Genomic DNA, 10987 nt, shown 5'->3' with positions numbered 1-10987 from the left:
TCCCACAAAAGCGAAAGAATTTCTCATTTGAATATCTTCAGCAAACATGATCTTTCCCTCGTTCTGTTTCGAGATTGTAAAAGTGTGAGTCAATAACAGTCGGGTTAATATTGACAGGAGAGGTCTACGGGAAAGATCTCCGGAAAGGAAAAATAAATCCCATATGCACTGTCATTCCTTTGTTTTCGTAGGGCGCGGGCGGGAAGCCATAGAGCCTGAGCAAGGCAAACAGAGAGTTGATTGCACTTCAAAAAACAAAACCAGCCGCCGCCGCCAGGTTCTCCGCCCTGACACAGCTTTTGTCTCTTCCTCTTCTCATATTCTTACGCCTTCGAGCTTAGACTATATTGATTCCTCAACCGTAGGCATTCATTTTTTTGTTAAATTGTGTTTGCTTTTTACCTAGTCTGGGTAAAGATACGTTAAGTTGCCTTCTTATTTCTATTTTTAGGTGTTGATACTTATTATTATTATTATTATTATTATTATTATTATTTTGTTAAAAATGACTGCTGCTTCAGCACTGTTAATCTTATAAAGAGTCTTCTCTATCTTTCTGATGACGGCTTTCTCGTTGTTGCTTAGACTGGCGAGCAACGCACCAAAGGGCATGGTAAAATTCGGTTGAGTCATTTGATTTGTTATTGCTTATACAATTCTCTCTCTCTCTCTCTCTCTCTCTCTCGACTTACGCTCTGGCCAAATGCCTTAATAAAGTTCTGACCCCCTATATCCCCTCCAGGTACTGCCTCACCTCATCGGTGGAATTTTTGGAGAAGATCCGCGACTCCCCCGGTGCGGGAACCATGGCGTCCTTAGACGTTGAGTCCCTATTCACCAACGTCCCAGTCGACGAGACGATAGGGATCATCATGGAGCGGGTATATAGGAATCCCGATATAAGACCCCCTAACATCCCAGAAGACTCCTTAAGAACCCTGCTGGATATCTGTACGAAGAGAGCCCCTTTCACCACCCACCGAGGACAGATGTACCGCCAGAAGGACGGCGTAGCGATGGGGTCCCCCTTAGGAGTCCTCTTCGCTAACTTCTACATGGGAGAAGTGGAAGAAAGGGTCTTCTCGCAACACAGATGTCCCCGCACATACGCACGCTACATTGATGACATCTTCGTGCAAGCCGACTGCGAGGATGAGGTAGAAGCCCTTCGGCAGCAGTTCCTGCAGAACAGCGCACTCAACTTCACTGTCGAGTACAGCAGCAACGATCGGCTCCCCTTCCTCGACGTCCTTGTCACGAAGACGAATCAGAAGTTGGCGACTACCGTTTACACCAAAGCTACGAACCTCGGACTTTGTCTGAATGGTGATAGCGAGTGTCCTGCGCGGTTCAAGACCACCACCGTCAGGGCCTTCGTCAGGAGGGCCCTCTCGCACTGTTCGACGTGGCAGGACACACACCTCGAACTCGACCGAGCATCCCAGATGCTAATTAACAATGGGTACTCGAACAAACTCGTAAACCGAGAAACTCGAGCCGCCCTTGACAAGTGGTACATGACGGAGGAAGAGAGAAGGAACATTCCGCCCCCGGAGGATATCAAACTTTTCTATAAAGCCTTCATGCACCACCAATACAAGGAAGAAGAAGCAGCCATGAAGAAAATAATAGAGGAACACGTCCGCCCCCATGGAGGAAGGAGAGAGTGTCCCTCATTATTTACTACAAGAATCGGCGTACGAAAGACCTCCTGATGAAGAACAACATCCCCACCGGAAGGAGACCCCCTGAAGCAGTCCAACGTCGTCTATCGATACGTATGCCCCGCCCAAGGATGCCTGGGATTTACATCGGCATGACGACGATGCGCCTGTCAAAAAGGATTTCCTGCCACGCCCAGGAGGGCGCCATTAGGCAGCACGCCCTTGCAGTACACCGCAGAAACATCACGAGAGACGACATCGTCAGGAATATTAAGATCATCGGGAGAGCACCTGACCCACGACGTCTGCGTCTCCTAGAAGCGCTGCTCATCCTCGAGGAAAAGCCTCCCCTCAATACCACCCAAGAAGCGTTCCTGATACCGACGTGTGTGAGGAGGACCACACCCCTCTCCCCTAACGAAAGTACCAGCGCGCATGGAACGAACACCGGACATGAGAATAATACCAGGGGTGACGTCACGCAGGTAGAAGCAATCAAGAGGCTCCCGGTGATACCCCCTTACCCTGAGAAGGTCTGCAAGACATCGTCAACCCCCACCCGCCGTATGGTGAACCTTCCCCGGGTCAACAATAAAAACTCGACCTACCGGAGAAGTGCCCTGACCGTACTGGAGAGCTCGAAAGAGCCCGTGCTGGCACAAGGCCAGCTTAATCTTAAACAACAACAACAACACTGGAATTCAGTCCCTCAGCAGTTATCGCTTGATAATGTCCTGTCGATCAGGAGGAAACGTCGCGTTAGAGAGAGAGAGAGAGAGAGAGAGAATTGTATAAGCAATAACAAATCAAATGACTCAACCGAATTTGGTGCGTTGCTCGCCAGTCTAAGCAACAACGAGAAAGCCGTCATCAGAAAGATAGAGAAGACTCTTTATAAGATTAACAGTGTTGAAGCAGCAGTCATTTGTAACAAAACATGTCTACGAGAGGGTCTCCTTCCGAAATATTATTATTATTATTATTATTATTATTATTATTATTATTATTATTATTATTATTATTATTACTCAAAAATAAATATAAAGAACGCTCACATTTAGTCACAATGATAACATTAAAATGGACGGCAAGTTTTCAATCTTTTATTATTATTATTATTATTATTATTATTATTATTATTATTATTATTATTATTATTATTATTATCAGAATGTATGTACATTCAAACGAAATCATTTTAAAAGCATCTAAATAAATAAAAACGATAAACGAACGAAAGTAGCTATATTGTACATCAATGACAATGAAAAGAAGAAATTCATTTGAAGACTGGTTTTAAGACAGTTGTAATCTTCCCTAAACTTTTCAGCACCACGTAATGATAGGTAAATAGCACTGCTAGACTTACACTTCAACTCTTAGCAAAGGCAAGCAAACTTAGATTATTGTGGAAATGTAAGAAATAAAATATATGAAGGATTTATGTCATTTCAGGGAAGGTAACAGGGGAATAGGTATATTTGAATGTTTTATGTGTTTTACGTAACAGGTAAGTATAGATGAGCTTTTTGTTTTCTTTTTTGTAACATGACCTAAATGAACATTATAGTGTTTCTGGTCTAAATAAATTAGTCTTCAAAGCAAATGCATAAGTTTTATAACAGTTAGTGAAGTGAACAGTATATTGATATTTCTTGTCTTACCTGGCCAAGAATACAGTACCAAAATAAGATACACACATCATTATCCTAAAGTTATATTTATAGCCAGCAGATTTGCAAACCTTGGAAGCTGATTAAATCAAATAAAAAATCCATTCCATATCTCACATTTCTTTCAGCTCGTATTCACCTTAACCCTTTAAAACACAGAATTAGTTACAGTGCCTACGAAGAAGTTTCAGTCCTTGATTTAATAGCATTAGACGGTTCACCCGGAGAGGATCTCCACCTCTCATCCCTGACGCCCAGCATTGTTTTCGTGTGGTAAAGTCAGCGCCGGCTAATCGAGTTAAGAGCTGGAATGAGACTCCGCCATTGAGAAGGAAATGGGATCCGAGGAATTTCGGTAACTTTAGTATGGAACTGGATTTTGTCTTTACTTAAAGTTAGTGCACAGTACGCATTTCATCGTCGTTTGGTTACGTTAGAAGTAAAATCACATTTATTTCCGTCAAGGATGTTAGAAGAGCAACAAATAAGATTTCTAATAGTATGTTTTGTGAGCATTATATAATATTATATATATATATATATATATATATTATATATATATATATATATATATATAAACTCAAGCCTCTCAAACAGGTAGCTATTTTCGCAGTCTATGAGAGGAAAGAGAAGACACTGAGCAACATATTTTAGGCAAGATGCCCCTCATTGATACAGACAGCATGAAGGCAAAGATCCTATTTGTATTCAAGGGCGGTGCTTGGCTCAAGTGTGATCCTTAAGGTGGGGCTAAGGCGATCCATAAATAAAAAAGGATTCGCCTGGAGGAGAGAAAGGGTGTGCCGGAATGGCCTTGTTACTCGTGATGGCTTTTGTGTGGATTCTCTCCTCTTTTCTTGCTTTTTTTTTAATTTTCTCTTATTTTATGGATGGTATGATGTCTTTAGGTTTATAGCCTGCACGGAAAATTTGCTGTCTTGGAAACTTTAACAGTCGATTTTTATTTTTACATAACATTCTATGAATTGTTTTCCTATTTTGCTGCTTTTATTATTTGCCGTTTCCAAATTAAATTTTTTTTTTCAATACTTGCTGGATATTTAAATGGGTTTTAACTTCCCAAGTATTTTCCAGTACTGAAATACTTCGATGTCTTACTAAATACTTGATTTTTATTTGAAATTGTGACACTAGAGGGTTTTCACCACATTCTATATTGGAATGGGATGATTTACCGTTCTATATATTTTCTAATAATATATTTTTACCGACTTCTAAAAAATGTGAGAAAATAAGAGGATGTAAGCTGATATATGGCATGAAGACTGGAAAATAGTATATTTTTTTCTGAAGATATAGATCGATAACTTGATTTTGATAGAAAGATGCCTTTTTTTGGTAAGATTATTATGAAGTTTATCTGTACAGCTAATATATAAAAACCCATGCATAGCGCGAACGAAAATTTTGCAGATATCCATATGCAGCCATCAAAGCAGTGTCTAATTATCGTAGATATTACCCTAATTAATAAACTTAATAAAACAATTGGCATCTTACCTCCACATTCGTAGTATAAAACCCCCAGTAGGAGCTTAGGCTCCACAGTCACTTCTTGTGTGTGATCGCATCTCCTTCCTGAGCGCTGCTCTTGAATTCGCTAAAATAATAAACAAGGCATGAAGTGGGTTGGATACCTCGTCACCCTTTTTGTTTCTTCGCTGGGGCGTGGAGATGAAACACCCACTCCACTTGTGATGTGGCATGGGTTAAGTGAGTAGCAAGTGCTAGAGGGCTATTCTGTTTATGTGGCCCATAGCAACGGCAAAAGTGTTCTTTATTTATTTTATTTATTTTCCTCTTTTCGTGCCATACGAATGCCGCTAAAGTGCTTACTCCAATTTATGTATGTTTATTAGTAATTCATATTCAAATTAAATCAAATATCGCTGAATATTCATATATACATGAGTACATACATATACGTACACATTCTACACAGACACACACATACACACACACACATATATAAATATATATATATATATATATATATATATATATATATATATATATACTACATACATATATATATATATATAATATATATATATATATATATATATATATATATATATATATATATATATATATATATATATGCAATAAGTAACGACAGAAGTTTGAACCACAATTCTCCTTTTCTCAGGAGATACCTGCTGCTCCGACCACATGGTAGCTCTGAAGACTTTCATTGAACTTTACAAACCTGGCATTTACATTCGAAGTATTATGATTGGCAAGGATATTGAAACTGTAAGTGCAATTTGCTGAGTAAGGTGGCAAGTATGAATCTACTTCTATATTCGTAAAGTTGTTTTGATTCATTGTTGGTAACAATACATATGTCACTCTACATTACATATATATGTAATTAATTGGCATTATGTAAACTCCTATACAGGAGAATGTCGTAGTAAAATACAGGTTCTGAGTCCTAACCTAATGCGGCCAAGATCTACGCTGCAGGTGTTTTTTGTAAAAATAACTAACCAACCCACCAATAAAAAAGGGAGGCAGAAAACCTTATTCGAGTTCTTAGCTTATGATTCGCAAAATACGTTAACTTATTGCATTGTCATATACGCAGATTTTAATATAAATAAAATGTAAACCTCATTAATATTGCAGTATTCAATTGGTACCAAATCTTGATTTTAGATTATTCTGTAAATATATCGGCATTTTCACAAATGGTTAAGAAAAATTTTCAAATGAAATTCTCGATTTATCAACAAACTGGTGTGGATAAAGCGGGTATTAGTAGCGGCTAAGTTCAAGAATGGATTAAAGACGAAAAAATATAATAAATAAAAAAAATATTCATTAGCATTTTCTGGGAAAAAAGAATACAGGGCATTTTAGCTCTGCTGGCCTATCCTTCATAACCACACATATATGGTTTCATTCTGCAGTTATATAATTAAAAAATCATAGTCCAGAAAAATGAGAAAGTTTAGTAAAATTTTGATTACATTTAAATATATATAAATGTACCTGGAACCTGGTTTTAATTATACATATTTTACCTTGCAAATTAATGTAAGTTTTTTAAGAGCATTTGTTAATTTGGGCATGGTATTTTTATGAAAATCATGTGGCCTCCGCACTTGTAGTTTAACAGAGATATTTTTAATATAATACTGTGTTTTCCTTTGTATTCTTATATTCTCTGAATTTTACAGGCTTTTATTTCTTTCTTTGTAACAAGTTCGTCTCTAAGTTTAGAGTTTGCCATTAAAAACAGGGTGGAATAAACATCTTCAAAAGTTATGATCATTCTTATATCTTAGGGTATTGGCTTTCCCTGCGAAGCCTTTTTTGCATTCTTTTTTAATATTTCTTTTTTAGTGTTCAAGGTTTAAACAGAGCCATTTGAAAAAAATAACTGAGCCGTTAATAGATCTCGAGCGAAAACAAACAGCATTATAATGTCAGCTTATCATAGCTTATATACTGAATTTCGTTTCGAATATCTGTATAAAGATGGCAATGTAACTGAACAGATATATTCGTTATTTTCGTATTATTTTGTATTAGTATTCTGGTCATGATAGTCGTAACTTGTAATTATTACGTCACGAAGGTAAGATTTAATACGTTTGACATAACAGCCTAATGTTGTTGCTATGATATAAGGCTGTTCTATTTTTATTCATTTAGATTTTAATATCTCAAAGGTGGTGCAGAGAACACACATGCTGACAAATATAGGAGATAAAGGGACTTTTCTAATTTTTTTGTAGTGTCTTGTTTCTGACTGCGAAATTCTTTGTAACAACAAACAGTGAGGTTTGATATGTATGTTGTTATAAACACATTCTATAAAAATATACAAGAAGGGTCGATTTTGTCCCCTGAAATCTTCCAGTTCTTCGTTGCAGGACAGGGAGTCTAGCTTCTATGGAAACTTGAATGGTCAGGTTGACGAAGTTTGCCAGAAGTTAGCGATGGATCCCAAGCTTCAGAACGGATACAACGCTATGGGTTTCTCCCAGGGAGGACTGTTTTTGTAAGGAATTGATGAGGAACTGTATATGATGAAAGATTATGTTAAAGAAACACTAGTGATTCTAACTTTCATATAAGTTAACGAAATTATTTACAGTAATTCCCTTTGAATCTTAATAATTTTCTTAATTCGCAAAAGATCGCGGTCAATTATTGCTTCCTTCGATAGTTTTACATTTATTCCCTTCAAAACGTTTGACTATTTTTTACGTATAAAGTAATTTATTTATTTATCTATCTATCTATTTATTTATTTACTTATTTTAGCCGTGCAGTGGCTCAGCGATGTCCCTATCCTTCAATGATGAATTTGATAACCATTGGCAGTCCTCATCAGGGTGTCTACGGCTGCGGTTCGACTTGTAAATACCTCTTTGAATGGTGGTTTCGTCATTTAGTGTATTATTCGTGAGTAAATTATGAAATAAGTTTTTAAGTCATCTCTCTCTCCCTCTCTCTCTCTCTCTCTCTCTCTCTCTCTCTCTCTCTCTCGATATTTGCCCTTCTTTTCTCAAGTAAAATTGAGTCATTAGAATGGAAAATTTGTCATTTTTCTTTTAATAAAGGTTTGAATGGGACCAATACTTCAAAAATGTTTAAATCGTTTCAGGATAATATAAATCAACTGATATTTAGATGTTATCATAGCATATAAGTAATAATGTAAATAATAATAATTGAAATAAATAAAATGGATAAGAATAAATGAAAGAGAAAAACAGTTACACATAAATGTGTGTATATGTGTGTTTGCTTGTTAACCCTGTGATACAGGTGTAAAAATACTACCATCGTAGGTCATGCGTGTCGTAAAAGGCGACTAAAAGGACAGCCGCTGCCTTGCACGCTTACTTTTTAGTAAGACACTAAGCTCATCGCCAATAACTGTTGAAACTGCTGCCTTGCAGTCTTCCTTTTTAGTCAAAGGCGAGGCCCACCTCCAATAACTGTGGTTGATGACAGCAAGGGTATGCGATCATAAAAACCACTTTGCCAAACAATAAACGATGCCTGATGTTGGTGGAGGATAATGTCTTTGATATAAGGCAGTGGAGAAGGCAACCGACTCCTTAGTGTAGGGACAACGGTGGGAAAGAAGAATATATGTATATATATATATATATATATATATATATATATATATATATATATTATATATTATATATATATATATCTATATATATATATATATATATATATATATATATATATATATATATATATATATATATATATATATATATATATATATATATATATATATATATATATATATTTGCATTATAGATATAAGGTGTTTGGAAAATGATAAATCGTCCAAAAATCGCTTGAAATCTCTTGATGATCCGAGAGTATTTCATTCCTCTACGTGAGCTATCATCACGATTTCATTCGTTTATCTATTTTTTCCCTCAGCCATGTTCAACAGATGTATGTGGTGGCACAATATTGGCACGACCCACTCGATGAAGAAAAATATCGTGAGAGTTCTATCTTCTTGGCAGATATTAATAATGAGAAGGTTAGTCCAGGCCAAAATCGAGGCAGTAAGAGGTTTAAACAACAAGATAGAATTAGTAAATAAATACATATGGAGATGTGAAATTTTTTATAACAAGTACTGTAAGTTATATCAGATGAAAATTTTCAGTCAGAAATGAGTTTTCCCCACAAATTTTCCTGACAAATTTGAGCAAGTGTGTGTATATGGATATACTTTAGAACTTCATAGCACGTCAGGCTTTTTCCATATAAAATATCTGTTAATAATAATAATAATAATAATAATAATAATAATAATAATAATAATAATAATAATAATAATAATAATAATAATAATAATAATAATAATATAATGAGTTATAGAATAAATATTGGAATCCACAGTTATGTTTTCAAATTTATCAAAATTCAACACTAATGGCTTTCAGAACCTAAGCATAGGAGCTGTATATTCTGTGTCAAATATAGCCTTATCCAACAAAAATGTGATATTGGAGTTTGATGATATTGATATCACTTAAAGTTATACCATTCTATTTTTCCTCACAGGAGATAAATGAAACCTACAAGAACAATCTGAAGAAGCTGCAAAACTTCGTGATGGTGAAATTCCTCAATGACACGACGGTATATCCGACCGAGAGTCAGTGGTTCGGTTTTTACGCTCAGGGTCAAGATGAAGTGGAGCTGCCGCTTCGAGAATCTCGCCTTTACCAAGAGGTTTGCTTTTTACTTTCTCGCGTTTTTCATTTCGTGAATTCCATCATTATCGCTGTTATATTTGCATCGCGCTTAATAGGGAAGATTTGCCATGCCAAGGAAATCAAAGAAACTACGTTTACTTTTGCTAACTAACGCAAAGAAAACTAATGTACAATTTTATATTAAAAGAGGGCAGCACATGTTACATATTTTCATCTTGAATGATATTGAATCCCCCCCACCCCATATCCTGATCAAAATGGTTTTACGAGATTATACTTAACGATAGTTTTAACTTCAAACGGAAAGTGAAGGACTGAAATAGTACTTCACAAATTGTAAGTGATAAAAAAACGGCGAAATATTACCCTCAGTTTGGGTGTCATATTTAGAAAAATTAAGTTGGTATTCATGGTATGCCAATTTTGACTGTACTAATCATAAAGGGCAAACTCAGTTGACATTCATTTCTTTAAATGAATTTTTGTATAGATGAAGCAGTTGCAGTTGGAAAGAGAGAGAACTAAGGTTAGCTAGATAAAATAATAGTATGTCCTTTACTGTAAAACGCTATAAAATCGTTTAGTTCAATTACAAAAAATATGGAAAATAATTGTCTTATATCTATAATTTTCAAAACTCAGTGGTATTTTGAAAATACTCAATTTAAAATTCGTAATGATTTATTGGTAGTTTTGAGTTTTTTTTAATAACATTAATATGCCTTCATAGACGATTTCTCTAATGACAAAACATTCCATATAGGATCGCCTTGGCCTGAAAGAGATGGACGAAGCAGGGAAACTCCACTTTCTCTCCGTTGATGCCGACCATTTGCGGTTTGGTGTGGAATGGTTTTTCCAAGAAATAGTTAATAAATTTGTTGTATGAAGGGAGGTGTAATAAAAAAAAGGTAAGGTAAAGCCACTGCTACCGCAAACTCACAATCATCTGCTATGCTCTGAAAGGCAGAATCAACGGGAACCATTTTTCTGGAGTGAATGGTAAAAGATATCTTTTCTGACCAATTTGGTGAACAATATTTATCTCAGTGTCATTTCCATCTCTTTATCGTCAGAATTTGTTCTCCTGCGCATGGTAGCTACATATGTTAGTTGATCCCTACTTTACTGCGTAAATTGAGAATATATCTTAAGTTCCAAGTCATAAACCTGTATAATTGTGAGAATAAAAATTGGTTAAGTCTTTGGCTGTTTTAGCTGCTTCACAAATATTTCCAATCGCATGGAAACGCGGTGAGCAAAATTTGTTGCATCGATTTTTCGGTACTCAGTTTTTACTCTTAGTGATGTCTTTTGTTCAGTGAATTCTGAATTATACCAATATCGGATATGAGAAACTCTTAACAACAACAACAACAATAACAATAATAATAATAACAAAATCCTCATA

General features: G+C 35.8%; 1 protein-coding gene across 1 annotated transcript; it reads left to right on the top strand.

Moving 5' to 3' along the window:
• Positions 1–4908: 4908 nt before the first annotated feature.
• Positions 4909–10780, top strand: LOC135224185 (palmitoyl-protein thioesterase 1-like). Its single transcript, XM_064263053.1, has 7 exons — positions 4909–5071; positions 5508–5614; positions 7243–7370; positions 7637–7777; positions 8786–8891; positions 9422–9592; positions 10340–10780. The coding sequence occupies exons 1-7, from the start codon at positions 4978–4980 to the stop codon at positions 10463–10465; spliced, it is 873 nt and encodes a 290-aa protein (XP_064119123.1). The 5' UTR covers positions 4909–4977; the 3' UTR covers positions 10466–10780.
• Positions 10781–10987: the final 207 nt, after the last annotated feature.

The sequence above is a fragment of the Macrobrachium nipponense genome, chromosome 10 (assembly GCF_015104395.2).
Source record: "Macrobrachium nipponense isolate FS-2020 chromosome 10, ASM1510439v2, whole genome shotgun sequence".
In the NCBI taxonomy this organism is placed as follows: Eukaryota; Metazoa; Arthropoda; class Malacostraca; order Decapoda; family Palaemonidae; genus Macrobrachium; species Macrobrachium nipponense.
This window is presented reverse-complemented; position numbering and strand designations above follow the sequence as displayed.